The sequence below is a fragment of the Nicotiana tomentosiformis genome, chromosome 12 (genome assembly GCF_000390325.3).
Source record: "Nicotiana tomentosiformis chromosome 12, ASM39032v3, whole genome shotgun sequence".
In the NCBI taxonomy this organism is placed as follows: Eukaryota; Viridiplantae; Streptophyta; class Magnoliopsida; order Solanales; family Solanaceae; genus Nicotiana; species Nicotiana tomentosiformis.
Genome location: NC_090823.1, coordinates 122,920,053 through 122,943,207, shown reverse-complemented (window position 1 = coordinate 122,943,207; position 23,155 = coordinate 122,920,053). Strand labels below are relative to the sequence as shown.

The 23,155-nt window shown below is 40.7% G+C and overlaps 1 protein-coding gene across 6 annotated transcripts; it reads right to left on the bottom strand.

The window, feature by feature from the left end:
- Positions 1-708: 708 nt before the first annotated feature.
- LOC104091754 (pre-mRNA-splicing factor SPF27 homolog) lies at positions 709-21,536 on the bottom strand. 6 transcript variants are annotated; one of them, XR_011412538.1, is made up of 8 exons: positions 21,151-21,536; positions 20,209-20,384; positions 18,582-18,665; positions 15,944-16,013; positions 14,709-14,842; positions 14,573-14,628; positions 8,880-8,945; positions 709-1,031 (listed from the first exon to the last, which is right to left on the bottom strand). XR_011412538.1 is itself a non-coding variant. In XM_070191438.1 (7 exons), exons 1-6 carry the CDS (start codon positions 21,382-21,384, stop codon positions 14,574-14,576), a joined length of 753 nt encoding a protein of 250 aa, XP_070047539.1. In that variant the 5' UTR covers positions 21,385-21,536; the 3' UTR covers positions 709-1,031; position 14,573. The 6 variants fall into 6 exon arrangements, 5 of the variants coding, with proteins under 5 accessions (XP_070047539.1, XP_009595478.1, XP_009595468.1 ...); XM_070191438.1 differs by lacking the exon at positions 8,880-8,945; XM_009597183.4 differs by lacking the exon at positions 709-1,031 and having other exon boundaries at positions 8,664-8,945.
- Positions 21,537-23,155: the final 1,619 nt, after the last annotated feature.

Genomic DNA, 23,155 nt, shown 5'->3' with positions numbered 1-23,155 from the left:
CACCCAGGAAGTCCCACATTTGTCCAAATATGGATATCGAACACCCGGATTCGCGCCAGGAAGTCCCACATTGGGGGGTAAAGCGCTCCCTAACAAAGGCGACTCCATACCTAGGGACTCGAAACTAAAACCTTTGGTTAAGGATGATGGAGTAATTACCACTCCACCACAACACTTGTCGGTACTGTTCCGACTTTTGTCAGTTGAACAAATATGCTCAGGTTTAGCAAATTGATCACACGTGCTCAAATTACTAATTATAATAAGGACCGAACTAAGATTATCCCCAAATTTAAGAGGCTATTTTGGTTAAGCACTCGTACTTAAGCTGCCTCATTTTCAAACACAGTTAGCATGCTTATCTAATTTAAATTGTTTTCATATATTTGCTCTAATGAATCGATTTTAAGTTCGGGCAACCAGAATATATATATTTAATAGTAAAAAACGAAACTAATCACCTATGCGTGGTATGAATAGTCAAGGCTCGACTTATAATAAAGCTAGCTACCGAAACAGAAAGAAAATGCAAGTCATTTTTTCTTTATCCTCTTAAAACATGTTATTGTTATACTCGAGAAGAACTGCAGAATTTCTTTTTTTTTTTTGAAGGATAGATACTTTGTATCACGATCCAAATTTTCTCTTCGTGTGACGTCGTGACATCACCTAGTTTCTATGACTAGGTAAGCCTAACATTTTACGAAATAATGAAATGAAAACATAAATTTAACAACTAACTGTAGCAGTAACAACATAACTGGGTACCATGCCGCCTGGCATGTGCAATAACCAACTATTCAAAAATACAAAGAAATCCCAAAACCCGAAACATCATAAGTCACAAGCTACAGAAGAAAATTAGTATCTCTATACACCAGAGTCTAATAACATAAGTAAGGAAGGTAAATGACATAGGAAGGAATAGAGGGGGACTCCGAGGTCTGCGCACGCGACAGATATACCTTGAAATCTCCGTACAGCAACAAGCACTCTCAGCTAGTAGCGGAGCTGATAAGAAGTACCTGGATCTGCACACAAAATATGTGCAGAAGAGTAGCATGAGTACACCACAACGGTACCCAGTAAGTGCCTAGCCTAACCTCGGTCGAGTAGTGACGAGATCAGGTCAGGGCCCTACTGGTATATATAAAGTAAACTAAGACAGAATGAAATATTGCAGTAAAATAAGTACTGAAATTTAACAAAGAATGAAATCATAGCAAGTCAACAGCTCAGTACACTGAAACAACAACAGGGGATCTCCCGAGATACCGTCTCGTTGTCTCAAACGTAAATTTGCAGAGGGATCTCCTAGAATACCGTTTCGTAGTCCCAAAATAAATATGCAAGACAGGAAGATCTCCCGGAATACCGTTCCGTAGTCCTAAAGTAAATATGCAGTACAAGGGGATCTTCCGGAATACGGATCTCCCGTAATACGGTTCTGTAGTCCCAAAGTAAATATGCAGTACAGGGGGATCTCCCGGAATACCGTTCCGTAGTCCCAAAGTAAATATGCAGCTAAACAATAGAATTCAATAGTTACGACACGAAATTCTACAGTTCAACCTAAGTACCAGTTAAGGAAAGACAAGTAAATTCACTAAACATGCTGCACGTAGTTCAAGTAAATAGTTAGGGCAACTAAGTATGATGTATTAGACTAAACAGGATAGCTACACATATTGGAATAACTCAATTAAGAATGAAAATAGATTAATACTCATTAAAATGGTATAACTCAAAATAAAAGGAAAACAGGTTGCTGCTCAGTAAGAAAATCGGATTTTTCCACAACTAGCCCGTGTACGTACTCGTCACCTCACGTACACGGCACTCACATATCAAAATAATTCTAAATCTTAAGGAAATTTCCCCCACACAAAGTTAGGCAAGCAACTTATCTCGAACCAAGCTCAATCAATCGGTAACAATGCCTTTTCCACGAATATCCGACTCTGAATGGCCCAAATCTAGCCAAAAGCAATTACATATCATAAATACAACCATAATAGACTCATCTAATTAATGAAATCAACACTTTAACAAATATTCCGAAATTAACTCAAAAATCGTCTGTGGGGCTCACGTCTCAAAATCAGGTAAAAGTCACAAAATACGAACACTCATTCACTCACGAGTTTAACCATATAAAAATTACTCAAATCCGACCACAAATCCCCTTTTAAAACTCGAAATCTTTGTTGAACAAGTTCTTCCAAATTTTCCCAATTTCAACCTCAAAATCCGAAATTAAATGATGAAACCAACAATAGATTAGTGGAATATAACCATAAAGGAGTTAGGAATCATTACCCAAAAACTTCCTCCGAACATCTCTCTAAATTTCGCCTTCTACCGAGCTCTCAATCAAATTTTGAGTTATGAACCAAAAATCCTTGATTTTGAACTTTAATTCTGCCTAGATATTTTTCCTTAATCGCGATCGCGGAAACGCCCTCGCGATCGCGAAGAACAACTTCGTTGGCCCATTATTTTACTCTACGCGAACGTGTAACTCTCCACGCAAACGCGATGAAATAGCTCCTCAGACTTACGCGATCGCGACTAACCTCACGCGATCGCGAAGAACAACACCCAATTCCACTACTGCCTTATTTTTTCTTTGCGAACGCGGCCTATCCCATGCGTACGCGATGCATAACCTGACGAACCTACACGATCGCGTCCCATTCTTGGAGAATGCGAAGAGATAACCCATCTGGTCTCCTAATTACTCTAGAAGGAAACCAGCTGCAGAACACCAGCAAAAACTGCCAACTCCTTAAGTCCAAAAATGACCCATTGAGCATCCGAAACACGCCCGAGGCCCACGGGACTCCAACCAAATATACCAACCAATCCTAAAATACCATACGAACTTAGTCGAGCCCTCAAATCACATCAAACAACTCTAAAAATCGCGAATCACCCTCCAATTCAAATCTTAAGAACTTGAAACTTTAACATTCTACAACCGATGCCGAAACCGACCAAACCACGCCCGATTGACCCCAAATTTTGCACACAAGTCATATTCAACATTACGGACCTACTCCAACTTCCGAAATCGGAATCCGACTCCGATATTAAAAAGTCTAATACTGGTTAAAATCTTCAAAAAATTGACGTTCGCCATTTCAAGCCTAAATAAGCTATGGACCTCCAAACACAATCTGGACACGCCCCTAAGTCCAAAATCACCTAACGGAGTTAACGGAACTGACAGAATTCCATTCTGGAGTCGTCTTCACACATTTTCGACTACGGTCCAAATCCTAAGGCTTAAACCTCCATTTAGGGACTATGTATCCCAAAACACTCCAAAACCCAAAACGAAACCTCCCGACAAGTCATAATAGCAGAAATAGATATGGGAGAAGCAGTAAATAGGGGATCAGGCCTTTTACTCTCAAAACGACCGGCCGGGTCGTTACATATTCCCTCTCTTAAAAAAATCGTGCGTCCTCGAACGAGCATAGAGACATACCTGAAGTGGTGAAAAGATGTGGATAACGGCTGCGCATATCCTGCTCGGTCTCCCAAGTCGCCTCCTCGACCGGCTGTCCCCTCCATTGAACCTTCACAGAAGCAATGTTCTTTGACCTTAGCTTTCCGACCTGCCTGTCTAAAATAGCCACTGGCTCCTCAACATAAGATAGATCCTTGTCCAATTGGACTGAGCTAAAATCCAATACATGAGCCGGATAACCATGATACTGTCGAAGCATAGAAACGTGAAATACCGGATGAACTCCTGCTAGGCTGGGAGGTAAGGCAAGCTCGTAAGCAACTTCCTCTACTCACCGCAACACCTCAAAGGGACCAATAAACCTTGGGCTCAGCTTGCCCCTCCTTTTGAACCTCATAACGCCCTTCATAGGCGAAACCCGAAGCAAGACCCGCTCTCCAATCATGAATGCAACATCGCGGACTTTCCGATGCGCATAACTCTTCTGTCTGGACTGGGCTATGCGAAGTCTATCCTGAATCACCTTAGCCTTCTCCAAGGCATCCTGAACCAAGTCTGTACAATAATCTAGCCTCGCCCGGCTCAAACCATCCCACTGGGGACCGACACCGCCTACCATACAGAGCCTCATACGGTTCCATCTGAATGCTGGACTGATAACTGTTGTTGTAGGCAAACTCTGCAAGTGGCAAAAACTGGTCCCAAGCACCCCCAAAATCTACCACACAAGCGCGGAGCATATCCTTCAATATCTGAATAGTGCGCTCGGACTGTCCGTCCGTCTGAGAGTGGAATGTTGTGCTCAACTCAACCCGAGTACCCAACTCTTGCTGTACAGCCCTCCAGAACTGTGATGTAAGCTACGTACCTCGGTCAGAGATGATAGATACCGGTACGCCATGAAGCTTGACAATCTCGTGAATATAAATTCGAGCTAGCTGCTCGGAAGAATAGGTAGTCATCATAGGAATGAAATGAGCTGACTTGGTCAGCCTGTCCACAATCACCCAAACTGCATCAAACTTTCGCTGAGTCTGTGGGAGACCAACAACAAAGTCCATAGTGATCTTCTCCCATTTTCACTCCGGAATCTCTATCTTCTGAAGCAACCCACTCGGTCGTCGATGCTCATAGTTCACATGTTGGCAATTTAGACATCTAGCCACATACTCTACTATGTCTTTCTTCATCCTCCTCCACTAATAATGTTGCCTCAAGTCCTGATACATCTTTGCGGCACCCGGATGAATGGAGTATCGCGAGCTGTGAGCCTCCTGAAGAATCAACTCACGCAAACCATCTACATTGGGCACACATAGCCTGCCCTGCATTCTCAATGCACCATCATCTCTAATAGTGACCTCCTTAACATCACCGTGCTGGACCGTGTCCTTAAGGACAAGCAGATGGGGGTCATCATACTAATGCTCCCTGATACGATCATAAAGGGAAGACCGAGAGACCACACAAGCCAATACTCAACTCGGCTCAGAAATATCCAATCTCACAAACTGGCTGGCTAAGGCATGAACATCCAATGCACGGGCCTCTCTGCTGCTGGTAGATATGCTAAACTCCCCAAACTCTCTGCCTGGCGACTCAAAGCATCGGCCACCACATTGGCCTTCCTAGGGTGGTACAAAATGGTGATATCATAATCCTTAAGTAGCTCCAACCACCTCTGCTGAAGCAAGTTAAGATCTTTTTGCTTAAACAGATGCTGCAAACTCCGATGATCGGTGTAAATCTCACAAGGAACACTGTACAAATAATGCCGCCAAATCTTCAAGGCATGAACAATAGTTGCTAACTCAAGGTCATGGACCGGATAGTTCTTTTCATGCACCTTCAGCTATCTGGACGAGTAGGCAATCACCCTATCGTCCTGCATCAATACCGCGCTAAGACCAATCCGCGATGCATCATAATATATAGTATAAGACCCCGAACCTGTAGGCAATACCAATACTAGGGATGTAGTCAAAGCTGTCTTGAACTTCTGAAATCTCTCCTCACATTCCTCTATCCACCTGAACGGAGCACCCTTCTGGATCAGCCTGGTCATAGGTGTTGTAGAAGATGAGAATCCCTCAACGAACCGACGGTAATATCCCCCCAAACCAAGAAAACTCCGAATCTTCGTAGTTGAGGACGGTCTGGGCCAACTCTGCACTGCTTCAATCTTCTTCGGATCCACCTGGATCCCATCACTCGATACTATATGACCCAAGAATGCCACTAAGTCTAGCCAAAACTCACACTTTAAATTTTTTGCATATAACTTCTTTTCTCTCAAGGTCTAAAGCGTAGTCCTCAGGTGTTGCTCATGATCTTCCCAAGTCCGGGAGTACACCAGAATGTCGTCAATAAACACAATAATGAATGAGTTAAGATAAGGTCGGAACACACTGTGTATCAAGTGCATAAAAGTTGTTGGGGCATTGGTCAGCCCAAAAGACATAACAAGAAACTCATAGTGACCATATCTGGTCCTGAAAGCAGTCTTCAGGATATTTGGCTCCCGAATCTTCAACTGATGATATCCTGAACGTAAGTCAATCTTGGAAAACACTCTGCCACCCTATAACTGATCAAATAAGTCATCAATACGAGGCAATGGATACATGTTCTTCACTGTGACTTTGTTCAACTGGCGATAATCAATACACATCCGCATAGAACTATCCTTCTTCTTCACAAATAAGACAGGAGCACCCCAAGATGACATACTGGGCCGAATGAAGCCCTTATCATGCAACTCCTGTAACTGCTCCTTCAGCTCCTTTAATTCAGGAGGAGCCATATGATATGGAGGAATAGAGATGGGCTGAGTGCCTGGCAACAAATCAATGACAAAATCAATATCTCTGTCGGGCGGCATGCCCAGAAGATCAGCTGGAAATACATCTGGAAAGTCCCTCACTGTTGGGACTGACTCAACTGTAGGGGTATCAATACTGACATCTCTCACATAAGCTAGATACGCGTCACACCCCTTCTCAACCATTCGTTGAGCTTTAAGAAATGAAATAACTATGTTGGGAGTATACTCTAAGGTACCTCTCCACTCTAATCGCAGTAAACCTAGCATAGCCAGCGTCACAGTTTTAGCATGAAAATCAAGAATAGCATAATGGGGCGACAACTAGTCCATGCCCAAAATAATATTAAAGTCCACCATACTGAGCAATAATAAATCGGCTCTGGTCTCAAAACTACTAAGAGCAATCAAAGACGACCGATACACGCGGTCCACAACAAGAGAATCTCCCACATGAGTAGACACATAAACATGGGAACTCAAAGAATCCCGTGATATGCCCAAATATGGGGCAAAATTAGAGGACACATAAGAAAATGTAGAGCCTGGGTCAAATAATACCGACGCATCTCTATGACAGACTGGAACAATACATGTAATGATAGAATCAAAAGCAACTGCCTCTGTACAAGCAGGAAGGGCATAATATCTAGCCTGCCTCCCTCTCTAGGGCGACCTCTACCTCCCCGACCTCCACATCGGGCTGGCTGAGCAGGTGAGGTGGCAGCTGGTGCTGTAATCATATCCTGAGGACCCGGTGGAGCATGCTGTGGCTGAAAGGTCTGTGGAGGTGCACCCTTCCTCAAAACAAGCTCTGGGAGGGCATGGCTGCTTTGGTTGGCTCGGGCCAGGTCTGCTGGACTGGCCGCTAGGAACACCCCGTGCATGAGGCACACTAGATACTAGCGATGCATAATAAGGCTCTTGGGGCCTAGAAGGAGCTGGAACACCGTTGGCGGCTGGAAGAGCTGAATGAACGGGGCGGCTCATATGACCCCTACCGTGGCGAGCTGCTGGGGCACGAGCTCCAGAATAATAACCAGTCTCTCGAGACCTCTTGGTATCTCTCTCCTTTCTATCCCGGGCAAGCATGCCCTCCAATCTCCTAACAATACTCACAACCTGCTGATAAGAAATATCCATCTCCAACTCCCTGGCCATACTAATCCAGATGCTAGGGTGGAGTCCCTCAATAAACCGCTGAACCCTCTCTCAAACTATGGCAACCAAGGCCGGTGCATGTCGGGTCAAATAACTGAAACGGACTGCATACTCTGACACAGTCATAGCACTCTGGCGCAGCTTCTCAAACTCCGCGCGCCATAAGTCTCTGAGGCTCTAAGGGACATACTCTCTCAAAAACATGTCCGAGAACTGAGTCCATGTAAGTGAAGCTGCCTCAGCCGGACTACTCAACTCATAAGCATGCCACCACTGATAGGCTACTCCTCTAAGCTGGAATGTAGTAAAAGAAACCCCGCTTGTCTCCGCTATGCCCATAGTACGGAGAATATGATGATATTCCTCCAGAAAACCCTGAGCATCATCTGTAGCCAATCCGCTGAAGGTAGGTGGGTGGCACTTCTTGTACCTCTCAAGTCTGAGCTGCTCCACCTCAGAAGTTGCTGCCCTAGCCTCGGGCTGAGTTGGAGCTACCGGCTGCATTGGTATAATCTCTGGAACCTAGTCGACCTGAACCCGCTGCTCTGGAGTACCAGCGACGGGAGTCTGTGCTCCTCCCCAGGCCTGAGATGTGGCAGGACCAAGTGGAATCAAACCAGCCTGAGCTAAAGTGCTGAACATGCTTAGAAACTGGGCTAGAGTCTCCTAGAGAGCTGGTGCAGAAACACGTACCTCAGGTGTCTGCCCTCCAGTTGGAGCTACTGGGGGCTCCTCTGTAGCAGCTCGTGCAGGTGCCCTGGCTGCACCACGTGGACGTCCTTGGCCTCTACCCCGGTCTCGGTCCCGGTCCCGGCCTCTACCGGCTCTAGCAGGGGGAGCGGGTTCCTGGTCATCAGATCCGCATGTACGTGTCCTCACCATCTGTGAGAGGATAGAATACAGAAGTTTAGAATTTCGAAGTCAACAATTTCGCACGACAAGGAATCAAAGAAGTGATATTTTTCCTAACAGTTCCATAGCCTCCCGAAGATAAATACAGACGTCTCTGTACCGATCCGCGAGACTCTACTAAACTTGTTTGTGACTCATGACACCAATGAACCTAGGGCTCTGATACCAACTGTCACGACCCAAATTTCCCCTCCGTATGATGTCGTGACGGCACCTAGTCTCTACGACTAGGTAAGCCTAAAATTTTACGGAATAATAAAATAAAAACATAAATTTAACAACTAACTAAAGCAGTAACAACATAACTGGGTACCATGTCTCCTAACATGTGCAATAACCAACTATTCAAATATACACAGAAATCCCAAAACCCGAAATATCATAAGTCACAGGCTACAGAAGGAAACTAGTATCTCTATACACCAGAGTCTAATAACAGAAGTAAGGAAGGTAAATGACATAGGAGGGAATAGAGGGGGACTCCGAGGTCTGCGGACGAGACAGATATACCTTGAAGTGTCCGTACAGCAACAAGCGCTCTCATCTAGTAGCGGGGCTGATAAGAATTACCTGGATCTGCACACAAAATATGTGCAGAAGAGTAGCATGAGTACACCACAACGGTACCAGTAAATGCCAAGCCTAACCTCGGTCGAGTAGTGACGAGATCAGCTCAGGGCCCTACTGGTATATATAAAGTAAACTAAGACAGAATGAAATATTGCAGTAAAATAAATACTGAAATTTAACAAAGAATGAAATCAGAGCAAGTCAACAGCTCAGTACACTAAAACAACAACAACAGGGGATCTCCCGAGATACCGTCTCGTAGTCCCAAACGTAAATGTGCAGGGGGATCTCCCAGAATACCGTTCTGTAATCCCAAAGTAAATATGCAAGACAGGGGGATCTCCCGGAATATCGTTCCGTAGTCCCAAAGTAAATATGCAGTACAGGGGGATCTCCCGGAATACCGTTCCGTAGTCCCAAAGTAAATATGAAGTACAGGGGGATCTCCTGGAATACCATTCCATAGTCCCAAAGTAAATATGCAACTAAACAATAGAATTCAATAGTTACGGCACGAAATTCTACATTTCAACCTAAGTACATGTTAAGGAAAGACAGGTAAATTCACTAAACATGTTGCACGTAGTTCAAGTAAACAGTTAGGGCAAGTAGGCATGCTGTATTAGACTAAACAGGATAGCTACACATATTGGAATAACTCAATTAAGAATGAAAATAGATTAATACTCATTAAAATGGTATACCCCAAAATAAAAGGAAAATAGATTGCTGCTCAGTAAGAAAATTGGGATTTTCCACAACTAGCTAGTGTACGTACTCGTCACCTCACGTACACGGCGCTCACATATCACAATAGTTCCAAATCTTAAGGGAATTTCCCCAACACAAAATTAGGCAAGCCACTTACCTCGAACCAAGCTCAATCAATCGGTAACAATGCCTTTTCAACGAATATCCGACACCGAATGGCCCAAATCTAGCCAAAAGTAATTACATATCATAAATACAACCGCAATAGACTCATCTAATTAATGAAATCAACACTTTAACAAAAATTCCGATATTAACTCAAAAATCGCCGTGGGCCCACATCTCGGAATCGTTCTAAAAGTTACAAAATACGAACAACCATTCACTCACGAGTCTAACCATATAAAAATTACTCAAATCCGATCACAAATCCCCTTTTAAAACTCGAAATCTTTGTTGAAGAAGTTCTTCTAAATTTTCCCAATTTCAACCCCAAAATCCGAAATTAAATGATGAAATCAACCATAAATTAGTAAAGGAGTTAGGAATCATTACCCAAAAACTTCCTCCGAAAATCTCTCCAAATTTCGCCTTCTATCGAGCTCTCAATCAAATTTTGAGTTATGAACCAAACACCCTCGATTTTGAACTTAATTCTGCCCAGATATTTACCTTAATCGCGATCGCGAAAACACCCCCGCGATCGCGAAGAACAACTTCGCTGCCCCATTATTTTACTCTACGCGAACACGTAACTCTCCACGCGAACGCGATGAAATAGCTCCTCAGACTTACCTCACGCGATCGCGAAGAACAACACCCAATTCTACTGTTGCCTTATTTCTTTTTCACAAACGCGGCCTAGCCCACGCGTTCGCGATGCATAACCTGACGAACCTACGCGATCGCATACCGTTCTTGGCGAATGCGAAGAGATAACCCAGCTGGTCTCCCAATTACTCTAGGCGATCGCGAGCCTTCTCATGCGATCGCGATGAAGGAAATCAGTTGTAGAACACCAGCAAAACCTGCCAATTCCTTAAGTCCAAAAATGACCCGTTGAGCATCTGAAATACGCCCGAGGCCCCCGGGACCCCAACTAAACATACCGACCAATCCTAAAAAACCATACGAACTTAGTCGAGCCCTCAAATCACATCAAACAACGCTAAAAATCGTGAATCACCCTCCAATTCAAATCATAAGAACTTGAAACTTTAACATTCCACAACCGATGCCGAAATCGACCAAACCACGCCCGATTGACCCAAAATTTTGCACACAAGTCATATTCAACATTATGGACCTACTCCAACTTCCGGAATCGGAATCCGACCCCGATATCAAAAAGTCCACTACCGGTCAAAATCTTCAAAAAAATCGACTTTCGCCATTGCAAGCCTAAATAAGCTATGGACCTCCAAAACATAATCCGGACACGCCCTTAAGTCCAAAATCACCTAACGGAGCTAACGGAACCAACGGAATTTCATTCCGGAGCCGTCTTCATACAGTTCCGACTACTGTCCAAATCCTAAGGCTTAAACCTCCATTTAGGGACTATGTGTCCCAAAACACTCCAAAACCCAAACGAAACCTTCCAGCAAGTCACAATAGCAGAAATAGATATGGGAGAAGCAGTAAATAGGGGATCATGACTATTACTCTCAAAATGACCGACCGGGTCGTTACACTTTGACCTTCGCAAATGCTCAAAATTATACTCTCCTTGCAAAAGCATAATTTCTGACTTCATCGTGTCCTAGAGACATATTTGCATAACTTTTTGTCGCACGACATCCATTTACAAAAGAGATACTATAACATGCCATGAAACGTAGATTTACTAATTTCCTGCAACTTACACGATGATCTTTTGGTTCCACATAGTATAGTATGTTATACTAGCCCACGCTATCGCGTATCGTTCTTGGCGAATGCGAAAAGATAAACCAGTTGGTCTCCCAATTATTCTACGCGATCACGAGCCTTCTCACGCGATCGCGATGAAGGAAACCAGCTGCAGAACACTAGCAAAACCTGCCAACTCCTTAAGTCCAAAAATGACCCGTTGAGCATCTGAAACACGCCTGAGGCCCCGGGACCCTAACCAAACATACTGACCAATCCTAAAACACCATACGAACTTAGTCGAGCCCTCAAATCACATCAAACAACGCTAAAAATTGTGAATCGCCCTTTAATTCAAATCTTAAGAACTTGAAACTTCAACATTCTACAACTGATGCCGAAACCGACCAAATCACGCCCGATTGAACCCAAATTTTGCACACAAGTCATATTCAACATTATGGACCTACTCCAACTTCCGGAATCGGAATCCGACCCCGATATCAAAAAGTCCACTACCGGTCAAAATCTTCAAAAAAATCGACTTTCGCCATTGCAAGCCTAAATAAGCTACGGGCCTCCAAAGCATAATCCGGACACGCCCCTAAGTCCAAAATTACCTAACGGGGCTAACGAAACCAAAGAAATTTTATTCCGAAGTCGTCTTCATACAGTTCCGACTACGGTCCAAATCCTAAGGCTTAAACCTCCATTTAGGGATTATGTGTCCCAAAACACTCCAAAACCCAAACGAAACCTCCCAGCAAGTCACAATAGCAGAAATAGATATGGGAGAAGCAGTAAATAGGGGATCGTGACTATTACTCTCAAAATGACCAACCGGGTCGTTACACTTTGACCTCCGCAAATGCTCAAAATTATACTCTCCTTGCAAAAGCATAATTTCTGACTTCATCGTGTCCTAGAGACATATTTGCATAACTTTTTGTCGCACGACATCCATTTACAAAAGAGATACTATAACATGCCATGAAAACGTAGATTTACTAATTTCTTGCAACTTCCAAACTACTTCTACTTGGTAAAAATAGCACGGGCTAGCCAGTTTTCGGACTGGTCATTCAAAAATAGCTAGCGTTTGCAAAGTCATTGAAAAATAGCCACTATTTTGTTGCAACACGAAAAGTCCCAACATAATATACTGGAGATCGGTGCACTTGTGTATGAAGTTCTAGCATAATATACTGGAGATCGGTGCACTTGTGTATGAACTTACAGCATATTATGTTGGACCGGTATATTATACTGGAACTCCAGTATATTATGCTGGAAGTCCAGTATACTTATGCTGGAATTCTAGTATAATATACTGGAATATTTTCCGAATTTTGAACAGTGTTTTCGTTCAAATTTATCTTTACATGAAAAGTGACTAAATTTCGATTACTTTTGAAATTGTGGCTATTTTTGAATGATCACTTGTAAATCTAGCTATTTTTGAATTTCTCCATTCTACTTGCTATGATCCGGCGGATTAGCTCAGTCTGCTAAATTTTGGGTTGTATTAGCCGAAATATAGTGGTACACTCCCAAAAATGTAGTAATGATGCAACCTGCATGGAAAGAAGACTACCACCAATCCTACCGCCCGTCCAGTTTTTTGTAGAGCTGAAAATATTATGTACAGTCAATTGGGTAATAGTGGTTAACAAGAAGATAGTATCTAGAGCTACATGTCCTAGCATTTTAGTCTAAATTTCTTCATTCTCAGAAATATTCAAGCGGAGAGACCTTAGGAAAGTGGAGTGGTTTTACTTCTATTTTCATTGTGAATACCACTTCGACATTTCACGCGAACTGACGGTTCTGGTGGACATTATAGATAATTACTCAAATTACAGGAATTTATGTAACACAGCAGACAGAATTACATATTTAAAAGTGTTTCTTACGACTCAGTTCCTCAGATTTGAGCGATCATGTAGAGGGTGTGTTAGATTATTTTAACAAAATCAAGTAATCAAAGAACATCAATAACATCAACATCCAAGAACATGCTTCAACAGTTGTTCTCTCTATATATTGACACAGCTCAAACTTTGAGGGCACTTCTTTCTGGGAAAGAAATGCCGTTTCTATGTCGCAAATAGTTTCAATATAGTAATCCAATTATTTTCTTACTCAATTTGCGCTTTAGGAGCTTCCATGCTAAGTTAAACGCATCTTAGGATCATCATGGGCTGGTCCATTTGCTTCTTCTGGTTTCATGCTCATATTCAGAAATTTGGGGGTTTGATCACTACACAATGAGAATCACGTGAGGTGACAAAACATCTCATTGTCACATACCTGTTTCATTTTTGGTGGAGATCAACCTTCCTGGTTCTCATCTTTTTAGTCCATCTAAAATGTTCACAACTAGGATGTTTTCTTTCTTATACTGATCGTTCCCCAACAAAGTAGAAAAAGCTATGGCTTACAATTGATGTTACAGCAGAAACACGAATAAGCCTCACCACTTCAACCTAAAGCAAGAACTCTGACCAACTTCGCCTTCAAGTCCAGCAACAAGATCCTGCACTGCCAAAATCGTCATGAATTTTGGACCCATCCCTCTACAAAAAGTAGTTACATTTCTCACTGTTGAGATTGAATAGAAAAGGCATAAAGGCATGTAGGTGCTACCCACATTCGACATGCAAACACCCAGTGAAACCCAATATAGAGAACTTTTGTCTTCCTCAATAATATTTCAGGGTACTCCTCATAGCTTAGAAGGAAGAAATGGGAAGTGAAGGCTTCTTTTGTCATTTTCCAAAAGCAATTTAAGACGCATTAAATGGAATAGATGATACTACTAGAAACTCAAAATTAGATCTCGTCACTTCCCAACTTTTGCTCTTCCTGTGTCTTTCATTTCTGTAATTCTGTGTATCCGTCCCTCGCAGATGGAGTAACGATTCACTATCTTTTCCATTTTTCCAGTTCCTTTCCCTACTCACCCATCCATATGCTTTCTATATCTTCATTTTTTCCAACATATACTGTTATAACTGCAACAATTCAATGGACCAGAAAGAAAGCATAATAGAGTGATAGCAAATCAATACCTTATTCTGCCACATGGATTTTGCCATTCTCAATATTAGCATCCAAATCCCAGCCCCTGACGCAAGAGAAGATAGCATGATTATATCAATTTGCTGAAAAGGGGAAAGCATGGACGAGACACAAGACAAAAACTACCTCTCTCTAGCTTCCGTCCTCAGCTGTTCAATTTGGTCTTCCAATTCAACACATGCAGATTGGATTTCCATGTTCTTCAAACAAAGCTCTCTCCATTGTATGGACAAAGCATTGAGCTCATATGCAGTATTTTGCTGATCAGTGGCGAAGAAAGATTACCAGACATGAGCAGTACAAGAACAGTGATAAAAGAAAATCAGCAATTTATATACTATAAATAAATGTATGGGGATTTCAACTAGCTGGACAAAGTATATGCATAAAAAAAGAGTACCCTTCTCACAAAAATGGTTTTTTTTTTTAAAGAAGAACTTCAATTAGAAAATTTCTAATTTCTAATTGGCTTAAGGAAAAGCAATTAGTTAATTTTCAATTTACCACTATATCTCCTATAAGTAAACTCGTCCTTTGCAAGAGTTAATTAGAAAATTTCATAGTATCCTCAGTTAACAGTTTACCAATGATGAGGAATATAAGATAAATAAACTAAAATTCAATGATAGACTATTGTTCTTTAGCAAAAGTAATGAATGATTGGCTAAACATAAAAATATCACTTTTTGGGCTTACTTTCGAAGAATAAAATCTTGCTAAAAGACACTGCAGCAACGTACTTACAAGATATTCATACTTAACTGATACATAAGGTAAGGACTGAAATGATAGATAAAATTGGTTAATCGTGAAAAAGGAATAAGATCAATGTCAAAAAAATTAGAATACAAAGAGAAAAACAGATATGCTTATTCAAACATATTTTATTAGAGAAACAAAGCTAGAAAGCAAAATCTTCAAAGGACTATGACTAATGAATCTTATTTTATATAGTAGGAGTAACCAAAATGAGAACAAAAGAAAAAGGGCCTAAAGTTTTTATTTCTTCCTTTTATACTTTAAAAAGCTAACAGAACCTCCATATTTGATTCGCGGATGCTGTTAAAGTAGGCACTTTTTAAACAACAGAAAGATAGTTCAGTACCTGAAAAAAAAGTCCAAAGGGTTAAATACAGTTCATACTTTTTTATGGTCTTTCTACATGCAAGAGAGATTTGTACATGATTTATGAAAAAGTTTCCATCTCTTGCCAAAAGTGAGAGTTTAATGAGGCTTACACAAAGATGACTTCTAATATTCCATAAAATTCAAAGTTATTCGTTTAAACCAATTTCGACAACAAGAATACGTATGTCTCTGTGAATTACAATGCTGTAAACTAGTGCAGAAATTGCTTTTACCTGATGATATTTCCTTTCCCTGTTTACGGTCTCAATCTTTCCATTCAGTTCAACCACTTGTGATTGCATTCTGCAACAAAATAAGTTTCCATGTTCAGCCCCACAAGAGATGCAGGATATCAAGAATAAAATCTGGTATCATGTTCCCAGTGCAAGGAAGAAATGCATACGGTATGGAACTGGTAATTTTTCCGGCATCTCTTCACTGATACTGATTATAAGAAACATTCATTGTTCTCCTTGTCCGGCATTATTACAAACTCAAAGGTGGATTCATAAGCTTTTATGTAACAAGTATATCACAGAAGCCAAATCCTCGGGCAACAAAGATTTATCCAACCTATTTTTCTTTTTGTTCCTTCTTTGATGCTATACACCTTGTTAGAAGGTTGGTGGAACTATACAGAGAGAGGAAGAAGGATCTGCACATGGTGTTTATTGACCTAGAGAAAGCGTATGACAAGGTTCCTAGAGAAATTCTCTGGAGATGCCTGGAGGCAAAAGGTGTGTCGGTTCCCTACATTATGGCGATTAAGGACATGTATGATGGAGCTAAGACTCGGGTTAGGACAGTAGAGGAGACTGAGCATTTTCCGGTTGTAATGGGGTTACACCAAGGTTCTGCGCTCAGTCCGTTCTTATTCGCCCTGGTGATGAACGCGTTAACACACCATATTCAAGGGGATGTGCCATGGTGCATGTTATTCGCCGATGACATAGTTCTGATTGATGAGTCGCGAGCCGGTGTTAACGAGAGTCTGGAGGTTTGGAGACAGGCTCTTGAGTCTAAGGGTTTCAAGCTGAGCAGGACGAAGACGGAATACCTGGAGTGTAAGTTCAGCGCTGAGCCAGGGGAAGAGGGCGTGGATGTGAGGCTTGATTCGCAGGTCGTCCCGAGTAGAGACAGCTTCAAGTACCTTGGTTCGGTTATCCAGGGGGGGAGGGGAGATCGACGAGGATGTCACACACCGTATTGGGGTAGGATGGATGAAGTGGAGGTTAGCATCTGGAGTACTGTGTGACAAGAGAGTGCCACCGATACTCAAAGGTAAGTTTTATAAAGCGGTGGTTAGACCGGCCATGATGTATGGGGCTGAGTGTTGGCCCGTTAAGAACTCACATATCCAGAAGATGAAAGTAGCAGAAATGAGGATGTTGCGGTGGATGTGCGGGCACACTAGGATAGATAAGATTAGGAATGATGATATCCGGGAGAAGGTGCATGTGGCTCCCATTGATAACAAGATGCGGGAAGCGAGGCTTAGATGGTTCGGACATGTTCAGAGGAGAAGCCCAGATGCTCCGGTACGGAGGTGTGAGCAGCTAGTTGTGGATGGCACGAGAAGAGGTAGAGGGCGACCTAAGAAGCATTGGGGAGAGGTGATCAGGCAGGATATGGCGAGGCTCCAGATTTCCGAGGACATGACACTTGATAGGAAGATGTGGAGGTCGAGTATTAGGGTTGTAGGTTAGGAGGTAGTTGAGTCGTGCCTTACTTCGTACCATTGTGGGACTAGCCATGTAGGGTTTTTGTCTAAGATAGCTATTGGCAATGTTGTGGCTTACTATTTCGCTTTTCAGTGCATGTCATATTTACTAGCTATCGCTTTTGCTTTGCATCTTTCTTCTAGATTTCATGGTGTTCCTATTTTTCTTATGATTGTTGTGGTGATACTAATATTTACTAATATTGTCTCCCTTTGCTTTGCATCTTTCTTCTAGATTTCATGGTGTTCCTATTTTTCTTATGATTGTTGTGGTGATACTAATATTTACTAATATTGTCTCCCTTTGCTTTGCATCTTTCTTCTGGATTTCATAGTGTTCCTATTTATCCTATGATTGTTGTTGTGATACTAATATTGTTTCCTTTTTGTCATTTTGTCATTTTGTCATTTTGTCTTTTTATTTTTTTGAGCCGAGGGTCTTTCGGAAACAGCCTCTCTACTCCTTCGGGGTAGGGGTAAGGTCTGCGTACACACTACCCTCCCCAGACCCCATTAGTGGGATTTTACTGGGTTGTTGTTGTTGTTGTTCCTTCTTTGATGCAACTTTTTTTTTTCTTTCCCCTACTAAATGAAAAAAGTTCTTTTCTTTCCTATGTCCTGCTTCTGTTGTCAAGGAGACAGGGTGTTGCATGTTTGGATCAAGACTGAACCCAATTTACTCATTACTATCATCATAAGTCATTGCTTCCTCGATCGGTGAAGCCATCAACTTCAGAGAATTGTGCGCTTCCAACAATAATACGCAAAGTGGTCCCAACGAGAAGCGGTCAACCCTTTGAATCTCAACATTGAGGAGTTGGACTAAAACTAGCATTATTGTACATTGGATGCTGAAATTAGTTATTTTAATTGAAATTTGTATATTACAGTACTAAATTCATATATGTCTGGTATTTTTAATCTTCCGTAAATTATGCACTTCACTTCTCTCTTTGCACTTCAAGCCTTGTGGACCTCGTTGTTTTTTATGTTTTCCGCTTTTAAAATCGCTGCACTTTACAAAGTTCATAATGTCGATTACAGAATATCCTATCAAGATACAAGGCACGGAGAGGGGGATGATGCTTTAAAACTAAGTTAAAGCCATATATGAGTTTAGAAACATGATGATGGTAGAGTACGAAGATAACCTGGCAAAAATCGCTTCCAGCCGTTGATTGTACAGCTTCCACACATCTGGACCATGCTTTGACATTAAGTCCAAATTTTCTAGCCTACAATAAAACACGATGAGCTTTTGGGTGAAGAAATAATCAACCATGAAATTTTGAAAAAAAATAGGGATATTCCAACATCATAGTATAATTTGATTCTCAACACACTGCCATCTAAATGATAACATTCCTAATGACAGCTGCAAAAGTAAAATTTGCTATAAAGTAAAACATACTTCATCTTCATCTAACAAGATAAAAGGGCAGCCCGGTGCACTAATGTTAACTATTAATTGCACACAAGTTCTGCATGGTCACGGTAATTGAAATTGATATGAAAGAATTCAATAAAATATGACTGCCAATCTGTATACAAAAATATGTTCTTGTTTTGATATGATCCGGATGAGTGATGATGACCACATACGACAGCAATTAATAGTTCACAAAAGCAATCTAACAAGCAGTCTTTTTTTTTTTTTGTTCTTTATCTTTGATTAAGAAAGAGAGCAAACCATTTTCCAAAAGACCCTTTCAATTTTCTTGACTACCTGAATATTATACAAAGTTTTGATGCCACTGAAATTGTCACTAGCCAGCAGATAGGTCAATGAACATGGACACAAATATATAGCAAAATAATCAAAAGAAAATAAGCAGCGGGGAGATAAAATTAAAGCTATCCCCCTTCTTTTATTTTTTCGCTTGAAGTTACAGACTGGGTTCCTTGGGGTTGCAACTATCTCAGACAATAACATTTCCTCGGTTCTAACAGTCATATGGTTAACATGTTTTCACACGAGATAATTCTACATCAGAAAACATCATCAGCAAATCGCTACTCTCTTGCTTCAGAAGATACTGCATTCTCCATAAATTGTGTGAGCAAATCTCCCCCAGAAAGCACACACATTAAATCACTAAAATATACTACTGTACCCCTCAAATCGATTATTGCCGACGCCAAGAGAGAACAGAGAGAAATCTATATTTTTTATATCTTATTTATACACTTCAATTTCTAAACTACGGAAGAAATGTGAAATGTATATAGGTTTAATAGAAGTAAAAAGAGAAGTTCTATTCAGATTCAAACACAGTAATTTAAATCTCACAAGGAAAGGAAAGCCAATGTCATATATTCCTTTGATTCCTCTGCCTCATATTCAATTAGCCACAAGATTTCAAGCACAACTAGTTCTTGAAGCAGAATCTAATTTGGAAATCTTTCCTTCAAATCCAGCAGTGATTTCGTTTTCTCACACCACTGTCCATTATCTAATCATCTCATGCATTGTTGCGACATCATGTTTAATAGACCGTGTAGTTTAAAGACTTCAGAAAACTTAATTTACAGAAATTTTCTTCTGATGAATACAAGTATAAATACATGCATCATTGTTATAACTAATACCAAGTAATCATAACTCACACCAATCTGAACCAAAAAATTGGACAAAGACGTTTTTTTTTTGTTGTAGACAATCCAGACAGAAAAAGAGCTACAAATTGAAGTTCTATTAATGTACATCTAAAGAAGGGCCCTGCAAACTACCCCCCGCAGGAAGGATATCTAGCTCCTCACTGATTACATGTGTGCTACCTGATTACTTGATGCTGCAGTAAACGTTGAGCTTTTTGAAGTGCTTGCTTCCATGCAGTTTCATCATTCCGTTTATTCACAGGTGGCACTTCAAGTCCATATCTTGAAGTATCAATTTGTACCGGAGGCTTTCCAGCTCTCACCCGCTCATATTCCCTTGCAAGCATCGGGTGATTCTAAACACCAATTCAGCATTTAGACAAAAAACAAACATGGCCTCAGCAAGCGGTCACCATATGATTCACAAGTAAAAATCATATAGCAGCTTTTATTTCTTTAAAAAAGTAAAGTAAAATTGGAGTAAGCTAAGTCCATGACTTTGGGAAAGAAAGGCAAAACTAGAGTCTCCAGAATCTAGACAACCCAAGGGTGTTCCCTAGTGGTCGATGAAGCGAGTGGAGAACCATGAGGTCTCAACTTTGAATCCCACCGAAGACAAAAAAAAGTAGGTGATTTCTTCCTATCTACCTAAGCCTTGGTTGGCAAAGTTACCCGGTATTTATAAAGGTGGAAGGTAGCAGGTATCCGGTGGAATTTAATATTTTCTTTTAAGATACATTAGATACTCTAATACCACAGGTTCTTTACATCTCAAACTTATTCCTACACCGATTTACAAAAACCAGATAGACCTAACTGGGAAGGAATGGCGTCAGTTGGCAAAAAAAATTACATTGTATGAGCAAATGTGAGCTGTCTAATAACTAATTAGTATATTAGTTAGTGAATAATTAGTTACATGTAATGGCCTTTGTATACACGCTACTTGTACAGTATTCTTCTTTTCTCCTCTTTTGCTTTCATTGTGTTCCGTTATTCGCCAAGTTTGCATGGACAAAAGTATACATGGATTCAGAAACCCTAGAAAATCACAACTACTGAAATTTGAACAGCAGAAACACATGTAACTATTCGAAAGCGGAAGGGGGAGAGAAACTAAACCTCGAAATTGAACTTCGGAAGAGGAGGAAGGTCTTTGAGAAAATCTGAGGGCTTTTTGGAGCTGCGGCGCATCTCTTCTTCAACCAAACGGTCTACTTCTTCTTTCATTTTGGGGTCACCATACTCGTCATCAATATATGGCAACGCATCAATCACTTCTGCAGTTGTAGTCACCGCCGGTCGAGATTCCGGCGGCGCCTCTATCATCAAAACGTCGCCGTTTATCGTCGCCATTTTTTGCTCTTAGCTTCTCAGGGAGACCGACCTTAGTGAGGGGGACGATGGTGATGGCTCAAGTAACTCCTTTTAAAGTCCTTTTGTCATTACCGATTTTACCCTTGAGTAAATCTCCGACCCCGTAGCGCCTTTTGTATCGTCTTTCCGATCGTAATCTTACGGCAATATTTGTCCCCAATTTCTTTTTTTTTTTTGGGAGGATCAAATTTTCATTCATATTAAAAAGTTAATAAAATTATAATTTTATCATAACCAATCGTAAAATAAACTATCTCAAATTTAATTTTAATTAAATATTCTTTTTTCCTCGTACCAAAACGAACCCTAAAAGCTAAAGTTGTCTACCTTCTTTTTTTCTTTTTCCTTTCGAAGTTCAAATTCATAAGTTTTATATCACGGAGATCACGCGCACTTTGAGTTAACGGAAATATATTTTTTCTTTGGTTGGGATTAAGATATTATGATTTTTCTCTTTTTCCCCATATCCAAGTTTAATTAATTAAGGATTAACAATGCAAGAGGGAAAAGTGAGAATATATAGCCAGCAAATAGTTTACGGTATGTCAATTGCTTAGCAAACACGTTTTTACCACATTATTGAAAGGAAGTGTATTTAAGAATTCTGTAGATATATATTGTTGTTGATTACTATATAGAGCAATAATTATTTTAGAAAATAAAAAGAGACAAGGAAAGCTCTATCTAAAATCATTTTCAAATAAGGCTGCTAGTTGCCTGTCTTTGTCGCAAACCATAAAAAATCAACATTATATATAGTACTAGGTTACTCCGCCTATGAGAGTTTGGAATAAAAGGGATGGTCCCAAAAGTCGGATAATAGAAGTGTTGCGGTAGTTAATTAATGCAAGTGGTGAAATAAATGAAGTAAGAAAAATATAAAAATGTCACATATGAGATTTGAACATGTACATATCTCTCGAGGAGATTCAAAAGTTTTATAAGTTATCCTATTTGTGTAGTATAACTTCTTGACAAAAGAGATTCAATTGAATCCCCTTACTGCCTGATTAATGTCATGGTAAAATTAGAGTAGAGCGAAATAGATATAGATTTATATAATCTATATCCAAGCGCAGATTTAGGCTCTATTTACGACACACGTGAATTCACGATCTTTCCGCCAAAGTATATATTTTATGTATATATTTCGTAATATCGATCTAATACTATATGTTGGACTCATGTTCCAAAAAAGATTGAATGTGATGCACCTAATTAAATATTGAGTCATCATATATCAATTTCTACTTAATACTTCTCTTTTTACTTTTTCAATAGTGCATTTATGTTAATAATTCTAGCTCCGTCGTCTCCGTCTATATCAACTAATTTTGGATCTATCATCCCTTCAATGTATATCACTGGTTTTGGACAGACAAAAGAAAGATACAAAGTAAGAAGAAGTTGAAGTAATCATCTATGTATGGACATGGTGACGAAAGAGCCAACACAGCTTTTAGACAGTAGAGTAGGCAGACAACCTTAAATAATGACTTTAGGAAGTCAAGACACGAAAGGTTTCCCTCAAAACCATGCAAGAATTATGGGACAATTACTGACTTTCTAGTTCCACCCGCTAATCTCTTGGTGCACTAAGCTTCCGCTATGTTCGGAGTTCGAGAAAAGGTCAAACCACAAGAGTCTACTGTACGCAGTCTTACCCTACATTGGCTATTTTCACGGCTTGAACTCGTGACCTCCTGATCACATGGCATCAACTTTACCAGTTACGCCAAGGCTCCGATCC

Bases quoted from the DNA above. Each gene is read 5' to 3' on its own strand.
- LOC104091754 (XM_070191438.1), bottom strand. From the start codon at position 21,384: ATGGCGACGATAAACGGCGACGTTTTGATGATAGAGGCGCCGCCGGAA. The intron at 18,666-20,208 runs GTAGCACACATG...GTTTTATTGTAG, and splicing joins CTGCAGCATCAAGTAATCAG to GCTAGAAAATTTGGACTTAA. The intron at 16,014-18,581 runs GTTATCTTCGTA...ATTTTGTTGCAG, and splicing joins CTGGAAGCGATTTTTGCCAG to AATGCAATCACAAGTGGTTG.